The sequence below is a fragment of the Orbicella franksi genome, chromosome 13 (assembly GCF_964199315.1).
Source record: "Orbicella franksi chromosome 13, jaOrbFran1.1, whole genome shotgun sequence".
NCBI classification, from domain to species: Eukaryota; Metazoa; Cnidaria; class Anthozoa; order Scleractinia; family Merulinidae; genus Orbicella; species Orbicella franksi.
In genome coordinates, this window is record NC_138157.1 from 8,457,404 (window position 1) to 8,478,699 (window position 21,296).

Below are 21,296 nucleotides of genomic sequence, written 5' to 3' on the forward strand. Positions count from 1 at the left end.
CCAAAATGAAACATCGTACGTTACCCAGATTTTTAGTCATATCCTGCACGTAATATTCTGTATTTGTCTTTTTTGCTGTTCATACCTTTGCAGGAACATGATTTGCATTCTATACATAAGCTAGGTATAAAATAAGTTCATTTTAGCTGTATATCTTGTTCAAACTCCCTTGTGAAGTCTGTGTTATCAGAACAAACCGGTCGGATAAAACAAAGCAAGGTGACAAGATCTGTTGCTATGTGCTTCTCACTAGTACTTATTTTAAAAAAAAAATTAATAATTGTTTTTAAAAAATGTACCAAAGGAGGTATTTGCAACGTTGTATAGAATATAAAAAAAAACACTTGTTTGAAAAATCAATTGCTTTATTACGATTCAGTTTAGATATACAGGACTGCAGATTACACTTAGGAGGAACCTTTTTGAATAATTTCTCAACCGTAAAATAAAAATAAGACAATTCTAAAATGTTGTTTGGGTAAATGACTCAGATGCACCTCTGTTTGACCTCGTTTCCATTACAGATACCGATGAGCGATGTTTTCTGCCGCATAGCAGCTTCTTTATGGCCACTTTGAGTTCACGGTTGTACCGCGTCAAAACAATGGGGTTTATAGCTGAATTGGCAAACATCAGGCACAGAAAAAGACGCATGACTGAAGATGGTACTCGTGACTTAAACTTGCTTATCGTTAATACTGTGAAAAAGGGCATCCAGCACAAGATCCAAAAGCCAATCAAGATGGCGACCATTCGTCCCGCCTTCTTCTCTCTCAGTGAGGAAGCTCGCCCTCTGGTCTTGGTGGTAGGCCCTTCAAAGTCTGTGGAAACCTCCAGGGCTGCTATCTGTCTCGCCTGACCTCTAGCGATAAGGTATATGCGATAATACGAAAATGAGATGAGCATTAAAGGGATGAAAAACCAAAAGAGCCACTCAGCGCTCATGTATATGGCTTCGTTTATAATGTGTTCGTCGGACGGTTTCGTCGTTGAGCATACGACGCCCTCCGGGCGCCAGATCAGGGGTGGGAACGCCAGACAAAACGCTGTAAGCCAAACTACCAGTACAATGGCAGCCGAGCGATGGGCAGTGACATAACGATTGAAATGAAGGGGGTAACGAATGGAAATATAACGAACCAACGTCATGGCCGTCAGGTTGAACACGGAAGCGGAACCAAAAAGCACACCGCTCAGCAAGATTATGTAGCAAATCGATGGATGAGGCGGTTGGAAGTTAATAACGACTTTTTCCAATGCTTGGTAAACAATATCTGTACATGCTAACATCAGGTCGGCAACTGCTAGACTAGCGACAAACGCATTGCGTAGACTGTGGAGGTTGTGGTTCAAGTATATGACATAAATAAGGAGGCCATTCCCCGCGACAGCGAAAAATACCAAAGAAAACAATAAAATTGCTTCGAGGATTTTTGCAGAGGACATATGAATGTCGTCGATGTGAGTTTCACTCGAGTTTAGCCTGGACACGTTGTTTTGAATCTGAACCAGACTCATAATTCTTTCCGCCGCAGAGGTACGGTCAAGTCTCAAAGCAAATCTTAGTCTCCTTGAAAAATTAAACGCCATCCATTTCCGCACAAGTCAGACAACGGAAACAAGTGACAAGCAATTCAAATCTCAAGTGAGTTTCTAGATTAACCAAGAAGTAATTTATGATGACTTTAAGAAGTAAGTCGACAAAACGAACCGGATTCGCCAAAGGAAACATCAAATTAGAATTATCTGCATGAGGTCTTCTTCCTCGGTCTTTTTCTTGTCAATTTGACAGGAAGGCTGTGGTTGGCTCTTTAGAAAAGAGCTTTTAACAGCTTTTGTGATACAGATATTCACCTTTTAATCTGTACGCCGGATCAAAGGGTGAAATGGCAATAGCACAGTGTGAAGCTATCATTGACAAGGGAGTCTGCGAATAACTGAAAAGAAATTCCAAACCCATTTAGAAAGACAGGTGTATTTGATTTTCAAGTTCTAATTTTAACTTGGATCAACATAAAACAAGGAAACCAATTTGACTGGAGAACATGCAATTCATAAAATTCAAAAAAAAAAAAATAAGGAGAAGTGCAAGAATTATCAGTGGTTTAGGATCGACTTCGCTATACTTGCTTTTTCAGTGTTGGAAAAGTACTCCCAAAAAACTAATTGAATAGCTACTGTTGACGTTTTTCGTACGTTTATAGCAAAGACTCCACTTGTTCGTCATATAACGCCCGTAGAGCCTGTAGAGAGACTCAACATGAATTTACTTTATGACATGATAATATTTACCATTAATAAGCTGTGTCAATAAAAAAATAAGAATGTTCCATTCCTTTTGAATAATGTAATTTTAGAACACCTTATTTGATTTGTATGAAGATCAGCCAGGCTTCTGATCTAGTGACAAATATAATTCAACTGTAGTTTATTTGGCAAGAAAATTTTAAAACCCTTCAAAAGATCAGTATGTGTTCTTTTTTACTGCTTGTTTCCCAGGTTTCCCCTACCAGCAAGGGTCCTTTTTGGACGAACATCCGAGGTTGCCTAGTAACCCTGCGCGTTGGTACTGCGTTGAAATCTATTAATGGCGTTTTCTGTCATGATATATATTGTCAGTGATCCACAAGGTACCTATTTTAATTGGGTTTAATTTTGGCAACAGCAAATTACAACAATTGCAAAGCCGCAAGGGTCTTGCATTCAATGCGATCTCGTGAGAGTAACCGAACTTTGAAAAGGGGCTCATTCTCTTGATTTCAATTGGTAAATCTCTATTCTCTCTATTTTTGTTCACTGTTTTATTTTACGGTAGCTAAGCTTGCAAACGTTTCGCGTATATTTATGGCGCGCTAGCTCTTTAGCGCAGATTCAGTTATCTTACAATCAATATTAACGTTTCCGAGGACGGGATTTGAAAAAAATAGTTTTTTTGATTACGGCTCGTTAAAGCGGTAGGGTATAAAACTCACAGACGAACGAATAGGAAAACCTAATACTTGATCAACAAGGCAATCAGCATGATAATAGAACTAAATAGGCAAGGGAGTTTACGAAGAGTTTCCGGTCTGTTTTCATCCCGTTTTCCTAGAGTGAGAATTTCTATCTAAATGACACTTTCAAGGGGCTCACTTCTCTTGTCACGCGTAGAGCCCGCGTGATGCAAAAACATATATATATTATGAACTTTTTTCAGGAGAGAACATGTAGAGTTGGCCCCTATTGATAGCATTCCCAGTTTAGAGACACGCAAATCAAATCAAGTCATACTAGCTTTCCTCGTTTAATTAACTTTAAATTTGCTCTATACACAGTTTCATCAAAGAAACTTTCTCCCACCAAACATATGGAACACTCGCTAGTTTCATTAAGAAAAGCGATGCTGAAAATAAATGTTGTGAAACAAATAATCATGCATAAGATGACATCGGTTGCCTCACCAGTGTTGTTAATGAACAATTTCAAATCAGTTCCCTGTAAGACCAGTTGTCAAATCGGCTTGTATGATATGCGAAAGCTTAAAATTAGTTGTAATATTATTTCAACTTGTTTTGAGAACCATGCCTGGACGAAAATATAATTAAACATTTGAATACTACCTTCCTAAGTTATTTTTTGCATAAATATTACATCATGAAGCTAATAAAAAATAAACTACACGCTACGCAGTTTCAAAGTATACCTTTAGGCTCCTTTTCGCATTTCTCTTATCTGACGCTACAAATACATCCCTCTATAAAGGCCCGGCAAGCCGTGCAACTAATTTCAAGAACAGAGCGGCACAAAATGTAAGAACGTCTTGGTACATTAAACGAGGGAACACAACAGCTTATAACCACGTGTTTGCCAGTTCACGCCTTCCTTTACCTCCAGATGTCAGGTGGTGGTTGTGATGATGGCAAAACCAATAGTGATGAAAGCAAAGTGAAGTTTTTAGAAAAACACTAAAGCAGGTTGTTACGGGTAGATGAACGTGGTGACGGTGTATCTGTTGTCAAATCCGAGCAGCGGAAATAGCAAAATTTTGACCGCCAAATGAGTGATCACTTTTACTTAGGAAATAGAGCCAGTTTATTGACAGAAGTAAAGACACGATTTAATTAGTCTGAAAAACCTGTTTATATCAAGTTGCAAACTTGAACTTGAGCCACCTGGCCACGCTTTTGTCCTTTATTGACCAACATCAATTTCCTCCTAATGGCATCGATACACTGTCCAGTAAACAAATAGGGAGAATTAAGACAATTACCAAACTAAAACCGATGTTTGCCTTGATATACTACTTAATTCTCAAAACTAAATTTGAAAGAAAATCTGGAAATGAGTAAAAAGAATTGAGATATTGAACTTGGGTTGAAAGCGTAAAAGCTTTACCAGACATGAAGTTGTGAATAATTAACGAAAGTCTCATAAAGATTATTGAAGAAAAAAAGAATAACAAATAGCTACACGAATATTTAAATTACCGCTTTTATCCGAGTTTGGAGAACGAATAGTTACGATTTTTACAACATGATACTTCGGATTGGTTTGATTTCGGTTTTGTCGGCCTTATTTGGATTTGTAAGCTGTTATGTTGGAAGCCCAATCGACATGTCGTGTGAAAATGGAGTGTGTTTAAGGAAAGATGATCAAGGACCGTGTGTTGTTACCGACGACGAACAGCGCCTTTTCAGATGGGATCCAGTCAAGGTAAAATCCGTTAACTAGTGTTGAAGTGTTAGTTGTAGAAAAAAATATAGTTTTTAAGCTGATGTGATTAAACCGTAAACTTGCCCATAAGTCGAGCTAAGAAGGTAGAGCTCGGAAAGCGAAAAATGTCTGCGGCACTCAATTAAAAAATATCTGAATGCGAAGAGCACGAGGTAGAGAAGGCTAGCTCCGGCCGATCCTATTCAACGAAAAGATAATCACTTTTATTAGATAGTCTTGATTACCGCGGCGATTTGATTCGAATCATCGCAACCGCTTTAAAAGTCAGTTAAATTAAAAATATATATATACAGTATACTAGCGAAAGTGAACCATGGACTGGAATACATTGACAGGCGTGAAAAACAGACCTTAGGAAATGTGAAGAAAATAATCACAAACCATAAACAAAACCAATGAAACTGACCAACAGGATGTGAATTATGACCATCAACATATTTACACAGGCAAAAGAACAGGTAACGACTGAACTTTTAAATTACTGCTTCGATTCTGTTTCTTTGCAGTCGGTGCATGACCAAGAATTGTCTAAAACTGGCGTAACTGGGATCTAGCACACTGACTATGCGAACTAGAAATTGTTCTCAACCGAAATTGCACTATTTTATTTTAAAATTAGTATTGTTGCTGTTTGTTTTTGTTTTTTATCGACAGAAAGGTCACGTGAGAGAGTTAGAACTGGAACCTGGTAAAAAATACAAGATGATAACACTGGCGTCTAAACCGCCAATATTTGGTAAGAAATTGTCAATCTGAGAAAGTTGCTATACTTTTTCCTGTCAAAATGAGAAATAACGTGATTAGTCAAACCAAGTAACTAAAATAAATCCAACTGGGAGATGAGGTGGGCAATCTCGCAATTGACAGTTTGTGGTGACTGCCGAATCTGTTAGGTGTGGTCCCCCCTCCCTCCCCTAACCATAGCATGCACAATCAATATATTTATCCGGTTTAAGGGAAGATTACGGTTGGGTTTTGAAGAAAAATGGAAACAGTCGTCTCTGTCTTTCTAATTCTATCTCCCCTTTTAACAATGCCGATCGAATCAATCCAGTTTCTATACTATGCCAAATCAATTTCGTTCCGCTATAATACAGACGTTTTTGAAAGCTAGTCGATTATCTGTTTTTGGTTGCCATGGCAACCACAGAAAAGCAGTTGTTTTGGTGGATTTTATTTCGCGAAAATTATCTCAAGGCCCTAAACTCGGTTGAAACGTACTCAGCCTTGTCAACTCGTCATGCCTTGAAATATGAAACTTTCTTTAACTTAACAGGTTATGGTGCATATTTTCCGGCTTAACTGTAACGGTAACTCCCCTCTAATGTTTATCTGCAACTAAATGTGCAAAAATTGATGTCTTTCCTCGCCCTCTGATGACTTATACCCATTGAGTGTCTGTGTTTTTCAGAGCTTCCCGATTTTTTGAACGACGATGAATCTACGCGGATTATCGACCTAGCTGAAATGTTTGGTCTGGAGAACAGCTACATGCACTCAGATGAGTTTCAGGAGCAGCACAAGAAAGACGTGAAAGGTAACCAATCGATCTTCATATGTTCTTAAACAATTAATTCTAGTACTCCTTATATCGATATTATAACAGATCACATTGCTTCGGCTCTATGTTTTTACTGATATTGTTCCAGTTTTTTGGGGTTTTTTTTGTTTTTGTTTTAAATAATCGCCATAAAGACAACATTATTGATGAGTCTTGAAGAGCCAGTAAACCGTCGAAAACAGAGATGACTAACCGTTGCATCTATCATACAGTTTGAAACTTCTGTGTGCTTCTAATATCATATTAGAATAGTCTTCCCCAAAGGGACTTCTAGCTCCAGATCCTAAGCCAAAAGGCCCCGCCCACAGTTCCTCATCGGCCAGTGACTTGGTGAAAAATCCCCAGTTGCGACTGACAGTGTTTCGATTTGACCAATGATAAGGTTAATACTGAATTTGTTCTTGTCGTTAGGACATGCAATTGGAGCTGCCGGGATATATCTAAGCTGGGACAAAAATCAAGACAAGGAGATTACAAAAGATGAGGTGTCCAACTTTTTTCTTGTTAATTGTTAGCTTTATGTAATGTTATGAAGTATTCCAGATACTAGTCGGGCATCTCGGCTTTACTGCGCATGTTCCACCGAATTCAGTTGGGGGAGGGGAAGGGAATGGCGTTTCTATGACTGTCATCCTTAATGGCAAAGATGAGCCTAAGTTTGATCTACTCTGTCCCATTCAGCATGAAACTTCTTGAGCCTGAATCATACCGAACGTGGGAGCAATTTGGGAAAGGTGAATAGATAAGGGAAAGATATGAAAATCATCTAATCATGGAAATTATCTCACGCTCCTTTTCAGGTTATTCACTTCTCAAAGAAGTATAAATTCCTTTACATGAGTCTACAAGAAGTCGATGAAATGTAAGTGGAAAATTGTTAATGGAAATTAAGCAAATTACTATGACACTTAAACCACTTCCAATCCACGTGTGCCTTGCCGAAATAGGATTTTCTACAATCGATGCGACCACTAGTTTTAGGACGAAACCTAATTGTGCGTCACGTTTGAGATTGCAACTTTATGTTTAATCTGTCAGCATGTATAGACAATTGTATCGTACTCTCTTGATACCTTTTTATTTTTGGGCAACTTGTTTCTCAAGAAAATGACGCGATAAGTTTGCGCAAAACTTTGACTTCCCTCAGGTGTGGTTATAGTGTACTGTGTGCGTTGTAATTGTCATATATGATAAGCCGAAAATTCAAATAACTTCACTGATAGATAAACTCTGCCATTCGTAAAATCTGACCTCAATTACACTTTGCAGGATAAATAAAATGAAGATCAAAGCATTTGATGATGGTATGTTTATAAATATGATTTAAATATTGGCACCTTGAGACAAAGCTTGATTACAAACACTCTGCAAATGAGGCTCTACTGAGGAGAGAGCCTCAGAATTTTAAGTTTAAAGTGCTGTATAACGACCAAGAATATTACACCAAAATTGATAAATTGTGCTCACCCCCCTTCACAAAAGAAATTACCTTTCTTCGCCTCATAACGTACTGAGCCAAAGTTCCAAATTCATCGATATCGACACAATCAGGTCATCTTTGTTGTGTGTTTTAACCCTCTACAGATGATTTCCAGTTATCTTATATTTGCAGGCAAGGTGACCTTCCAGGAGTTTCGTAAACTCCCAACAGCCGCCATGGATGATTACATGAACAAGCTGAAAGAATCCTCACCAATTCACAGAGAAAGGAACAGCAACCAAACCTGGCTACATCAGGGAAAGTTTGCTGATAAAGTCATGCAAACGTTGCGAGCGAGGTAAGCATCACCGTAAATCTTCGACCGGGTTCAAACGAGCTTTACAATGCCACCGGTTTGTTTTTTTCCTTTTTTTTTTTTTTTTTTGGGCCTTAAAATCAAACCGATCTTAAGTGTCCTCGGCGATTCTCTTTGACTCCAATGCGCGAATCTCATCGATTAAGGGTATTTCTCTCCTTTTCATGTTAGTGCGCACTCGTTCTCTCGTACTGCGGATGATGCGTACGAGAAACCTACGCTACTTTTCAGTGATTTTATACAAACATAAGTACCATGATGCTCTCTCTCGTGGTATTTAACCGTAGATCGATGGGATGCTTTTTGCATTTTGAGTCTGTAAATTCATAGACTAAATTGAAGAACATTATCAGTAGAAAGCCTAAGAATCAAGTTTCTCGCCGGATCATCCTGTAATGTGCAGAAGTGTGCGCAGTTCGAAATGGAGCACCGTCTTTAAACATGCGAATACGTTTTCGAGGGTCGTCGAAAAAGTGTTGAGTGTAGAGGTGGATGTAAGGCCACTTTTTAAGTACCTTAGCAAGATATATTAGCAGTTCCTCTCCAGTATAAAAAGGGTACATGCTCTCTAATTTTTTAAAGCTTCTTCAAAAACTTTGTAAAGAATGATACCTTAGCTTTAATTTAGATCGCTCTAAGGAAATTAAGATTAGAACTCACTAGCATTTAACCTGTTTTCACAGAATAAAGAAATTAACCAAGTTATCTGATCGCATTATTCGTGGCAGCGAACCTCTACAAGTAAGTGATTTTAATCTATTAGTTATTTTTCTTTTTCTCTGCCTCTTAAATTTTAAATCGATCGGTCATTTATTTCAAGCCAAACCAAAGCGAAAACAAAAAAGAATATCTCAGTTCAAACTGAGTTTGATGCTGACATGTCCTATTTCGGGTAATAACAAACCTTCTGGGCCGCTAATGAGTTGAAATATGATATTATTTACCCTTAGGTTGTCAAGTACGATCCGACTGGACATTACAATGTGCACCATGACGCACAACCAATCGCCAGCCATTCACACCTAAAATGCTGCCATCAAAACGTCACCAAGTTGCCTGCCTGCAGGTTGTGCAGGTCAGCAGACATTCACATGCATAAGCCACATGCGGTTCTCAGTTCATCATTGCTTCCTGAGAGTTATTGTATTTTAACGTCAAATGCTCAAATTCACTATCGGAGCATTGTTTACGCGAAATTTTTTCAGACCGCGTTGTGTACTCATGGATATTCTTTTCATTTTTGCTACTTTGGGGATTTGTTCCTGACAAAATTTGCAATTTGTATTTTAAAGCGAGGTTTGGTGGTGAATTTGCTACAGACGTCAACATACAAGAGACCTATTAAATCTCCAGTTTGTGTTAGAACGGGCTGCTGTAATTGTAAGTTCATGTCGAATTTTCAATAGTACTTCCAGTCCGAATTGGTCAAAGAAGAACGAAAAGCTCTGGAACACTTGTCTCTTACTCTTTTTACAGGTACATCACCATATTATATTACTTGAATGACGTTGAAGAAGGAGGGGAAACTGCTTTTCCAGTCGCTGACAATGAAACATTCGATCAAAAGGTAGTTAAATCTGTAACACGTTACCTGATCTGACAAGGTTCTAAGATTACTGAAGCTAAAAGCTGAATAGTCAAACACATGATAATCACTTGCAGCCATTCATGATCAACCTTTGGTAGCCATATTGTAAAGAATTAAAACCCGGCTGGTGACAAAAGCACACAGTGCGTTACAGCTACCAGATCATGTACACAAGGCACCTGATGTATACTTTGAAATTGTCTGTTGTCCATTGACTGTCACAACCTCCCGCACAAATGAACGAAAAACAGCAATTCTCTATCTTCTCTTTTATAGTTATACATCAATTACAATATTTCTTTATCATTTCTCTTTCAAAGTTGTATATAAAAACCATGAACGAAGACAAATTCAACCTAATGGAATTCTGTCATGATGGCAAACTAGTCGTCACACCCAAGCGAGGCAAGGCGATCATGTGGTACAATCACTTTGTAGACGAAGAGACGGGCTGGCTGGGGGAGAGGGACGACTACACTCTGCACGGGGGGTGTGGGGTGAAGAGAGGTTTCAAATGGATTGCCAATAATTGGATTACAGCCCCGGATGCATCTCTTGCGCATATCAGAAGTAATTTTGAAATCAAAGAAGAAGAAGGCGTAGTTTCATAAAAAATTAGCTGACATAAATAGATGAATAAAATAAGGGTTTAAGCTATAGAGCTAGCAGAACTCATTTCTGATCATTGCTAGCGTTATTTGACTACCAGACGAAGTCATTTGTAGCTAGCTCATGTAACTTTATAGCGTACTGACCAATAGATCAACTTAATACATTTTTCTATTTTTCTAATATTTTTAAATTCAAAAAATAATTGTTGATGAAATGCGAAATGTCACAATCGTTGTGATCTGCATTAATCTTTTTCCACGTTTTTGAACAGAATTGTGTGTGTTGACCATAACCAAGTTCTGAAACAAGGAATAGCTTGCAATAAAGTAATGACAGTTTAGAAATATACATATTTAAATTAGATAAACTTGTTTCTTTAAGCATGTGTACTTCTGTTTGCTTGTGTATTTCTTCCTCTTATTGATTCTCCGCTGACAGTAATGAGAGATACATTTTCACCAAAAGCGATTACAGAACTATGCAATAACCCTAACAAAGCTAAAAGGAGAATTATCAGAAACCATCGAAAATCTCGAAAACGCTCTTTAATTCAACTGGTCTTACGAGATTTTGATTTTTCAAGCCTTTGATTGGTACAGCTAGCTTGTGGACCCAACCTTTCCTCTGATTGGTTATCGCAACAATAAAGTCAGACTGGGTATAGCGGGCATGAATTCTACACTGAATGCGGCTTTATTTAAAAAGTCAGAAGACCATCCAGACGAAAGTAAAAACTACAACTCTCTCGTAACTGGTGCTGCCCATATGATCAAAAGATAGAAGCCCGGGAATCAAAGGACACTAGGTGTTCTGGTAAACAATTTGAAAGGCATAAATAATTAATAAAACTAAAGCAACCTTCCAGCTACATGTGCGACTCCCATCGAACAACACGGATCGATTAAACTTTTGAGAGGACTTTGAAGTGGTCTTAGTTTACAAATATGATCAGAGTAATATTACCATTGCGATTTTCTGTGGAGGAAAGAAAGTTGCTGTTTTTCTTCGCTATTATTACGATCACTTTGTCGCAGCCTGCGCGAGGCAACGCACCGAAAAGACTCGACAAATCTTGTGAAAATGGTGTTTGTTTCAGAGAAGAAGATCAAGGACCATGTACTCCAAATGACGATGAGCCGAGGCTCTATAGGTGGGAACCTATTAAGGTACATTTTCTGAGAGAATTTATAAGTGATTTTCTTTGGTTAAAACGACAAAAGTGTCAGGATTGAAGGAAGTAACTGGCATAGTAAGCTGATATATTTTAGTTTCTAGAGATCGCACTCTAAACTGTAAAGCTTACACTTGAGTTATTTTAGCGTTTTTTCCTCCCTAAGAGCTTCATTTCATTATTTACATCTTATATCTTCAGTCTTAAACCAACTTACTCTTGAAGCTTGCTGCCATGCAACATTAAACAGCGACACCATTTTGACTTACCAAACGGAATCGAAATCAAAATGTAAAGCACGTGGTTACCTGTTGAAATAACAAAAGAAACTTTCAACAAATGATAAGTGAAACCCGTAACTTACGCAATATCAAAGGCTGTACTCCACTGATGGTTGAGTCTGGTTAATTACTTGCTAAAACATATATTGCTGACTTTGGATTGGTTTGGATTCAGCTATAGCAAGCTTACTTAATTTCCTGTGAGAGTTTTTTTTGTTATGCATGCTTGCAGTAACGATGTAATCCTAAACACAACGCAGTCCTGATTCTTTGAAAAATTTAGACAACCAAAGAAAGTTATGTTTCCATAGCATCAACAAGACAGGTTAGAGAAGTAACCAGCTCGTTCCCAGGTCATTCGTCTTAGTCTTTTTCTGATACAAAAAAAGGCCCTAAGAACGAGATTAGCGTCGTACTTTTATAAAGTCACTAATGAAAAGTTCTGCTTTGCATCTCAGTCTATAATAAATTATTTTAAACACCCTGGAAAGTGTCCTTCATGTGTCAGCACGTGGGTTTTGGTTTATATTTTTCCGGCACCGATGTAGAAAGGTCACGTGAGAGAGCTTGAGCTCGAGCCAGGAAGAATTTTCAGGATGATAACACTCGCCTCGAAGCCTCCGTTATTTGGTAAGTCAGGCATATAACAGCTTGTTTACTTGGAGAAAAAGTCAAGTTGCTTCTCTGTTGGTATTATGCGAAAGAATTTAGTTCTGTTGAATTATTTCATGATGAAGGAAAGGCTGGCGGTTTTTTTTTTTCTCGAGGATTCCACGCGCTGTAATTTGGACCCAGTGTATATGAAGCTGGTAGGCAGGTAAAGTCTGCGCACGAACTAAGTGGCCCATTAGGCCGCAGCTTATCTCGGTTTCTACTACCCCTTGGAAAGAATGCATATCCATCACAAGGTTACCCCCGCGAATTAAATTCACCATAACCATTTATGAACCTGGGTGGAGAGACACTGCGAGAGTTAAGTGTCTTGTTCAAGAACACAACCGACAATATCCCCAGCCAGGACTCGAACCCGGACCGCTCGATCCGGAGTCGAGCGCATTAACCATGGGGTCAACGCGCCTCGATCACACAATATGGAACTGGAAAGACTATAAAGAGATGTCTCTCTAAGTTGATTTCTAATCTTTTCAATGCGATATACATATATTAATAACACTACTTTTAACAAACAGAAAAATAAAATCTTGATTTGAGGTAGGAATTAAATCGAGATGATTTCATCATTCGATGGACATCAAAATGACGACTGAAAGTATATAAAAAAATTTAAGAAATTTAAACTAGGCCGTGTTCCTAAGTAATTCACCGCCAAAAGGTGTTGGAAGACGTCCTTGTGAGGGTTGATATGAAGAGTATCTAACCTGGGAACACCCCAAAATGTGTTCAGGCAATGCGAAGCAAACCTTTCTTAATTTTTACCTTTATAAAGAACTGGGTTGGTCGGGCGCTGGGAAATTAAAGATTTCATGGGAATTGCCAAATCACTTTCATTTTCAATCAACTTTCAAGATTTTGCGCGAGCAAGAGCCTACTTGGGGATGGCCGAAGTTACTGGCCACATATAAAAAATGAATAATTTTCTTTATCTGTAGAAATACCAGATTTTCTGGACGAAAGTGAAAGCAATCACATCATTAGTTTGGCCGAAAAGGTTGGTCTGCGAGGGAGTGATCTCCACCTTGATGAAGAACTCGAGAAAAGCAAAGAAGTGGTTCGAGGTAATCTAAATTATGTATCTATTATCAAGTCTCAAAGTGCTTAAAAGAAACTGAATTCAGTGGATGTTTTCTCCATAAAAGTCAATCATAAAGATCCTTAAATATCTGTGCGAAGAGCTGAATCTGTTCAATTCGTACGTTACAGTTCCCGTCTACAGAACTTAAGGAGGATGAGCTTATTATTTTCGTGTAGTCAGGTAGTTAGAACTCAAAATGTACAAGAAACGATTGTGACAACCTAGCTCCCTGGGGATTCAATATATAAAATACAGGGCAGTCCTTGAAGAAGGCATTTTAAAATTTCACGTTTATTTTGAACACAATATCTTTTTAGGAAATGCAAGTGGTTCTGCTGGGAATTTCTTTAATTGGGACAGAAATGAAGATGGAGTCATTTCAAGAGACGAGGTGAATCCACAGAAGATTCTTTCTTGATTGATTTTGTTTCCATTTTAAATCTTACCAGTTTCTATTTTCACGAACCCTTCTTTTTTCTCGTTTAGATCATTAACTTTGCGGAAGATTTTAAATATCTTTACCTCAGTCCAGAGGAAGTAGATAATATGTAAGTATGGTCAGGACTTGTTTCTACTCCATAAGATTCTTGCTTCAGTTAAGTTAAGCTCTGAGCTACTCAGCACCATTCTTTCTTTTATGTTTTAGGATAAGCAAGCTGAACATTGAGGAATTTGATGATGGTAAGGCTCTGACTCGCACCTAGTCGCTATGTGAAAGAAGATTGGATAGGAGAGAGTGCTCAGGGAGTCATTGGAAGGATTTCATTGCGTCCCTTCCTAGGGTGCTCCTCGACCTGTCCTCTCTCGTATCCAGTCTTCCCTCACCCCAGGGCAAGGTTCTAATACGGCTTTTCCGTGATTCTCGTGTATATGACTTGTGCGATAGGCTTTCGACGTTGTTTCAAACACTTTTCTGTAAACTTGTCTCCGACAGAGCAAGTAACACAAAAGGAGTTTGCCACACTGCCGACCGCTGCCATGGACGAATACATGAACGATATCAAAGAAAAGCACTCAGCACACCGCGAGCGGTTTAGTAACCAGGCCTGGCTACTTCAAGGAAAGCGGGCTGATCACGTGCTAAAAAGATTGCGAAAGAGGTAAAGTAGGCAGGAAGTGCTACGCTAATGGCATAAAACAAAACGTTAACCAAGTTGGGAAAATAAGCATTGAAGGGAAGGCTTAAAATAAGTCACTTTTTAGTTCAGTTGCAAAGATTAACGTGTATTGAATGTTCTAACACTCAACAGGCTTGCTAAACTTTTGAGGCTTTCAGATCGAACCATAAGAGGAGGCGAACCTCTACAGGTATGTAGTCAAACCCACGCTGTAAAGACTTGCTTGTTCGCTGGCCGTAAGGTGGGCGGTATTTTCGATCTTTCTACGAATTAACTGTTGAAAATTTCAATCTGACGTGCTATAATACGAGGAAACCTGAGTATAGACCTTACATTCTTATTAAGAAAAAGCTAATCCGGGACCTCTTGTTCCACCCTAGATAGGCCAGAGCTTTTCTATGTTTGTAACTGTAATTAATTTGAAGGATTTGTAAAACCTGGTCGTTTGACGGTTTTTTAAATTATACTGATTCACATACTGTTGAAATAAACGTATAGAAAATAGACAAAAGCTACAGTACAGCCCAAAAATAACGCACGCGCAAGAACTCCTGAAGCGTAACTTGTCCGCGAAACTCCTCGACTCTCGGTGTTTCCGGTACTTTTAGGGCGCATCCTATCAACGAAAAAAGTATATACCTGATTATTCTATGTTTTTAAAAATGCAATATGTATTTTTATTCATTAGGTGGTCAAGTATGATGTAGATGGTCATTATAATGCTCACTATGATAGTCAGAATGTGGCCAATCAATCACACGTTAAATGCTGCCACTTGGAGCTGGCTTTGCTGCCGAACTGTAGAGTCTGCAGGTAACATTGACAACTTTATCTGTAGTCCCTGTCAAGAAAGAAATTCTTTACTCCGGGTCATGGGACACTTTTTTTTTTTCTAAAACAAGTTTTTTCAGCTGAGGCGTAAAAGGTGAAGACATGACCCCATCTCTTCCCACAACTTTTGAGAGGGCTTGTCCATTCGTTACAAATCAAGGGAAAAGTATTGGGAACTAACTAAAAATGTTGAAAACTTTTAGAGATGAATCAGGTGTCTAAAACTGCAGTACGACTAGCAAATGTTTACCTTCCTAGAAATGGACCTTATATTGACAAAAGATGTTCGCCATCAATCTCTAACACTATGTGTCGATACCTGAGACAAATGAATTTTATTTTCTATTACAGGTACGCTACAGTGTTGTACTATCTAAATGATGTGAAGTACGGAGGAGAAACTGCGTTTCCTGTTGTCGACGAGAACACTTTTGATAAACAGGTTGGCTTACAATCTCAGTGCAATCCCGATTTTTCGAACCTCCCGTCGATAATGCATTCGAACCAAACGTCGCACGGTTTCTCTCCCCTCAGTACAACATCGAATTTCAACCCATATTTCATGAACTACCCGATTATTCAAAACAATTTTCGTTCCCCTTGGAGGTTCGACAAAGCGAGAAACATGCATAGTATATTGAGTTAAAGGCGCCTTTTACTTCTCGAGGTATAGTTATGAAATAAGTTATCCCAAACTAACGCCTTATCCTAATTCGCACTGCACCGTCTTCTTTTCCCAGACATGGATCAATACCATGCAACACGACAAGTTTAACTTAATGCAGTACTGTCACGATGGTAACCTAGTGGTATCATCAAAACGAGGCAAGGCGGTCATGTGGTACAATCACTTCGTAGATGAAGAAACAGGTTGGTTGGGAGAGATGGATGAATATTCCCTGCACGGCGGCTGTGGTGTGTGGTCTGGAGTCAAGTGGATTGCCAACAACTGGATTACATCCACTGACGCACCGTGGGCTCATTTTAAAAGCGATCACGATACCGAAGACAGATAAGCGGCTGGTATCAACAAAATAGATCCTTATTAGAATGTTCAGAGCCTTTCTATTTTTCAACGCACTCGATGGAAAAAGCGAGGGCGAAAGCACAAAGGGGTGGGGGCGGGATAGGCAAGACGTATTACAAACGAGATCACAAATGTCTTTGCGTCGGACTCGATCGCAATAAATTGTTATTAAATGGCTCGTTATTGACAACAAAGTACATCGGCTCCGTTTAGTCAGGAAGTCACGTGTGCCCACGGACGATTTTTCATAATCCTTCATAGAATCAACGGAACGTCAACTGCTTGGAATTCTTTGGACTGTTGCATATGCTAACTTTCCTTACTCTTCTGAATGGCATTAGAGTGCTATCCTTCTTCAAATGTTTATCCGTAGAATTTCTATAAGCTTGTTTCTCTCTCACTTTGTAATAAAATAAAGTGAAAACAAAACAAGGTAGTTTGGGACTGGAGTTTATTTCGATTTATTTGCTTGTAAAATCATGTTTTCCCAGCACAATAAGATCACTGTTTTTCTTTTCATGTCATGAAGAACGTTTGAAATTTTCAACAAGAATCAGCAGTCACTTCTTTCTACCTGTCTGTCTTCCCCTGAACTCAAACATAACTCAACTGTTAAATCTTGGCACAAACTCATGTGCACCACAATTTTTTTTATTTGACAATATTTGCCAACGCCGATTTAATTTCTGGGAACTGAAACTTGTAACCCAGTTCTAATGTCCGTTTAGGGATAACTTTCTGTCCTTCCAAAAGCAGTTTCCCGCGTTCTTGACTAAATATAAAATTGACAACAAATGCGGGTGTTGGAAGAATGGCAGGTCTCCACAGTGCGCCTGCGTATTCCTTTGTAAAGCGCTCGTTCGTCACAATTTCCGGTGCTACTCCGTTCAAAACACCAGTCACGTGATGGTTTTCGAGGGCGTGAACAATCATTCCAGTCATGTCATCGATGTGGATCCAAGGAAAATACTGTTTGCCGCTTCCTATTATGCCTAGGAAAAAAAACCCGATAATTTACTTATTGACTGAGTGGAAAAGCCGGAGGGGAAACTATTTGGCTAGAGATCAGGACGTACGGACCGAAAGCAGCGAGATCCGTGCGTCCAGACCGAGAGGTTAGTTCACTTGACTTTCGACCATTTGTCAGTTCGAGTTTCCATTCCTAGCAGTATGGTCGTATAGCCGTTTGCCTTTACCGAACTCTCACTTTCTGAAATTTCTACTTCGAGTTAAGCATTCGATTTTTATTAAGATCAGTTTTCTGTTTTCTAAGTTCTGTACCTTTCGGCAGGTCAGTGTTTTTTTGTTTCCTTTTTAACTTGAAGTTGATAGTGTTATCCCTGCATTACAAATGATAGCTGATCCTTACCCCTATCCTAATGAGGCTAACTGGAGTATCATTGAGGCTTAAATTTTATACCTCAGTCGAATTTTTTACCCGAACTTGAACACATGAAAAGGACAATTCCAACTTTTAGTTTGAATAACAGTCTATTAATGGTAAACGAGTTGCTTCTTTTATGTAATCGGCTTGCAATTCAATCAGTTGCGATAGACATTTGAGCAAAGTTGAAAATAAAAGATAAATGCCGTCATTAGAGGAGGAGCGACAACAAATTACAGGTACTTACCACCAAGACCGAGCCAGAAAGGCCAAATTGACTGCTGTATGATGCCTCCAGTGCGGCCCATTACCACCCCGATCCTTAGCTTGACCAATCTTGTCTTGCAGCCCTCGGGAAGTTCAGCACTGTTCTCCCAATCATTACACAGACGTGTCAGTTCGTTGGCAGAACTTGGAGGTGAATCCTCTGTATACTCTACTGTGTCACTTGGTGGATAGTAACCTAAAGAAGAAATTTATAATGTATGAAGAGATGCAGCGAAAAAGTTAGCTCCTTCAAGGCCGGCTAGTTGTCCTGTCACACAACATTCATCAATCAATTTTGCGTGACACCATACCACGCCCTTCACTAGCTGGGATTCAATCTCAGGGGATTGACCCAGCCTGTGGATTTTGCCTACTTTTACGGAGACGATGGTACTGTACAGGAGATACTGTATGAGAGCACAGCAGCCTGTTCCAAGGGTTGGTTAGTTCATTGTGTTACGAGTATCGTTGTGGAGCAGGGTTGTTTCCAGACAGAACTCAGGATTGCTGGTAACAGCAGCAGGTAACTTCGCGAATTTACAGCACTAAGTTTCTTCAAATTTGAATCAATCTCTCTTATTGCAGAAACTCTCGCTCTAACATACATGAGGCTTAAAGTTCTAGAAACTTCTATTAGGAGCTAAATTAAGTAGTTTGACACAGTTTCTAATCTGAGTAATTACGTAAGGATTAGAATGTTCTGGAATGTTCTTGTACAAATTGGTCACGGCTGAATGACTTCCGGTTCTAGATTGTTCTAGAACTTGACTTAGACAATTTTTCGTAACACATCGCAAGGTTACTCCTAGCATAAAATTCGTCAGTACCCATTTATACACCTTAGTAGAAAGAGGCACTGTGAGAGTTACATGTAAGTGCCTTGTGCAAGAACACAACACAATGTCCTCGGCCAGGGCTCGAACCAGACCACTACACTGTAGATCTGAAGGCACTAACCATGATGCCACCGCACCTCTGGAACAAGGTGCAGTACAAGGTGGATTCCATTTTTAGTTTTCTAGGACTATTCTGACTAATATTCCTTATATAACATCACTTCCAAGAGGCTTACCAACAGCAGAGGAGGAGACAAACACTTTTGGAGGATTTGTGGCATCTGCAATTTTTCTTGCCAAGGTACTGGTGGTTTCCAAGCGACTGTTTCTTAATTCCTTTATGAACTCTTCATTCCACCTTTTCAGAATACAAACAGTTACAAAGGATCAAAATATATTAATTTGTCAAAAAGGATCAAGCACACATTATGTAAAACAACTGTCGTTACTGTTCTTTTAAGGCTGTAAGCAATTTATTCCAAAAGCTTACAGTCCACTGTACGCCTAGCATTTAATTTTGAGTGTGACAAAATAATCATATATGAAATTCTTCTGTCATTAAACAATAAGAAAAAGTGTCACAGTTTGCTCCTGCTTTATGAGGGGAGCAAAACTTATATAGTAAATTTTTATTCCATATTTATTGCATCACAGTAATTGTTACCTTTTTAGTGGATTTAGAATATTTTCTCCAGCAAGATTGACAACAGCTTCACACTCTGGCAAAGGAGCCTTTGAAATCTCATTCTGTTTGGAGAGGAATTAGATTAGGTTAATAAATGCAACATTCATTGTAATTTTATTGCTGTTACACGTGCCTGTAAACTTTTACATAACCAATGAATAATTTGTCGCTTCTAGTCAATTTATAGCCTGCGAACGGCGTATTTCTGGCTGTCGCTTTTCCCCGCCCAAAATAACATCTGCGAATCCTGGCAACTCACTTATATTATTACACCTCCCAATCTGAGCTGGTGATTCATTTTTTCCCCTCTAATCAATCATTTCTTCTACAATGCTAACTATAAATGCTATTAGAAATAACTACATTTAAACACAGGCTATACTGACTAGTTAATATTTATATATCTTTAAATTAATTAAACACTGACCCAGGTTATTCTTCCAGGGGCTTGAGTCCTTGATATGATGGTAACCTCATGACCTTTGCGTTTTAAGGTGTCCACCAAGGCTTTGCCAATAAATCCCGTTCCTCCTCCTGAAAATACAAGGACCTTAATTACACAGACCACTCACTGGACTCTTAGTATTACGAACTCTCATACGGTTGACTGCACAAACATGTTACCTTGTAATCAGGCAAATGTTTCTGTGACCAGTCGCTTTGAAAAGTAGTTATCATACTACTCAATAAAGAAATATATAAGAAAGTGAAAAAAAAAAATTGGCCTGATTGCAGATTACAAACATGTGTAAATGATGTTAACATGAAAAAATAGCCAGAACTGGTTGGATTAGATAGCCCAGAGGTGGGGATTCCCATATGAAAAGGATCGGGGTGCTCATCATACTTAGAAGAGTTAAAAACACAGTTTTGGTACCGCTTAGGGTGTTCAGCCTCAAAAGGTCTACAGCGGGAGCTTTGCAATACCATTTAGGGTATTGATTCAGAAAAACAAATATGACAGGAGATGTATTGTTTTAGAATTGGCACCTCTTTGGGGCTGACCTCTTAGAATATTACATGTGACAAAATTGTTATGCATTTCCACCCTCTAATTACAGGTTACGAGCACGTGTACTCCCATTGTTTAATTTTTTTAATTGTTGCATGCACTGTTGGGCAGAACGCTAATTTCGTGGAAAAGCACGAGGCGCAACCCTAACGGGGTGTGCTGAGAGGCCAAGGGGGCCTCCATTTCACAATGACAAAGGTTCACAAAAGTATGCAACATCCCTAACTTGTATTATAGCCCTTTTATATCTAGGTCGAAACTGATAAAGAAGAAACTGTAACTTAACACCTTCTAGTAAATTGAAGGGTGGTTCTTAAAGGCAATGCAACTCTTGGAAGTATTAAAGCTTGAAGCTACCATGTTACGTAACTGCCAGAACCCACCTACAAGAACTCTCATGTTTTGTTTCCTCGAGAAGACTGCTTCAAAGGGTCGTCTTTACAATATCCTGGGTCAGGCTCCGGGCAGTGGAAATAAAAAAGTTATTGACGGACACTCCACGCTCGATTTCCACACATTTCTCCCTACAGGTACAGCTTCGTCTGTTATCCTCTCTTGACCGAGAAAACCTGGGGAAGAGAACCACCAAGCATGCTATTTGATATGAAAACCGCATCCACAAATACTTACATATTCAGAGAAAAACGTGGGGCTCTGGGTC

At 39.0% G+C, this 21,296-nt stretch overlaps 4 protein-coding genes across 4 annotated transcripts; 2 read left to right on the forward strand and 2 right to left on the reverse strand.

The window, feature by feature from the left end:
- Window positions 1-462: 462 nt before the first annotated feature.
- On the reverse strand, window positions 463-2,103 carry LOC145465162 (histamine H2 receptor-like). Its single transcript, XM_081448935.1, has one exon. It carries the CDS (start codon window positions 1,588-1,590, stop codon window positions 463-465), a length of 1,128 nt encoding a protein of 375 aa, XP_081305061.1. The 5' UTR covers window positions 1,591-2,103.
- Window positions 2,104-4,395: 2,292 nt separating this feature from the next.
- Window positions 4,396-10,408, forward strand: LOC145465157 (transmembrane prolyl 4-hydroxylase-like). Its single transcript, XM_081448930.1, has 11 exons — window positions 4,396-4,692; window positions 5,368-5,449; window positions 6,125-6,250; window positions 6,686-6,759; window positions 7,075-7,136; window positions 7,544-7,578; window positions 7,887-8,052; window positions 8,754-8,811; window positions 9,021-9,145; window positions 9,547-9,637; window positions 9,979-10,408. Exons 1-11 carry the CDS (start codon window positions 4,513-4,515, stop codon window positions 10,267-10,269), a joined length of 1,290 nt encoding a protein of 429 aa, XP_081305056.1. The 5' UTR covers window positions 4,396-4,512; the 3' UTR covers window positions 10,270-10,408.
- A 117-nt stretch (window positions 10,409-10,525) lies between these two features.
- LOC145465176 (transmembrane prolyl 4-hydroxylase-like) lies at window positions 10,526-16,898 on the forward strand. The gene is made up of 11 exons (XM_081448942.1): window positions 10,526-11,436; window positions 12,271-12,352; window positions 13,333-13,458; window positions 13,793-13,866; window positions 13,962-14,023; window positions 14,122-14,156; window positions 14,410-14,575; window positions 14,726-14,783; window positions 15,282-15,406; window positions 15,776-15,866; window positions 16,165-16,898. The coding sequence occupies exons 1-11, from the start codon at window positions 11,215-11,217 to the stop codon at window positions 16,438-16,440; spliced, it is 1,317 nt and encodes a 438-aa protein (XP_081305068.1). The 5' UTR covers window positions 10,526-11,214; the 3' UTR covers window positions 16,441-16,898.
- Window positions 16,894-21,264, reverse strand: LOC145465168 (epimerase family protein SDR39U1-like). Its single transcript, XM_081448939.1, has 6 exons — window positions 21,019-21,264; window positions 20,051-20,157; window positions 19,603-19,685; window positions 19,175-19,296; window positions 18,083-18,298; window positions 16,894-17,443 (listed from the first exon to the last, which is right to left on the reverse strand). Exons 1-6 carry the CDS (start codon window positions 21,032-21,034, stop codon window positions 17,103-17,105), a joined length of 885 nt encoding a protein of 294 aa, XP_081305065.1. The 5' UTR covers window positions 21,035-21,264; the 3' UTR covers window positions 16,894-17,102.
- Between the last annotated feature and the right edge of the window lie 32 nt (window positions 21,265-21,296).

Coding starts and splice junctions, on each gene's coding strand:
- LOC145465176 (XM_081448942.1), top strand. CDS start 11,215: ATGATCAGAGTAATATTACCATTGCGATTTTCTGTGGAGGAAAGAAAG. Junction 13,459..13,792: donor AAGCAAAGAAGTGGTTCGAG/GTAATCTAAATT, acceptor ATATCTTTTTAG/GAAATGCAAGTGGTTCTGCT. Junction 14,157..14,409: donor CATTGAGGAATTTGATGATG/GTAAGGCTCTGA, acceptor TGTCTCCGACAG/AGCAAGTAACACAAAAGGAG.
- LOC145465157 (XM_081448930.1), top strand. CDS start 4,513: ATGATACTTCGGATTGGTTTGATTTCGGTTTTGTCGGCCTTATTTGGA. Junction 9,146..9,546: donor CCTGCCTGCAGGTTGTGCAG/GTCAGCAGACAT, acceptor CTCTTTTTACAG/GTACATCACCATATTATATT. Junction 9,638..9,978: donor ATGAAACATTCGATCAAAAG/GTAGTTAAATCT, acceptor TCTCTTTCAAAG/TTGTATATAAAAACCATGAA.
- LOC145465168 (XM_081448939.1), bottom strand. Junction 19,686..20,050: donor CCCCTGGAAGAATAACCTGG/GTCAGTGTTTAA, acceptor CTCTCCAAACAG/AATGAGATTTCAAAGGCTCC. Junction 17,444..18,082: donor TTTCTGGCTCGGTCTTGGTG/GTAAGTACCTGT, acceptor TTTTTTTCCTAG/GCATAATAGGAAGCGGCAAA.
- LOC145465162 (XM_081448935.1), bottom strand. CDS start 1,590: ATGGCGTTTAATTTTTCAAGGAGACTAAGATTTGCTTTGAGACTTGAC.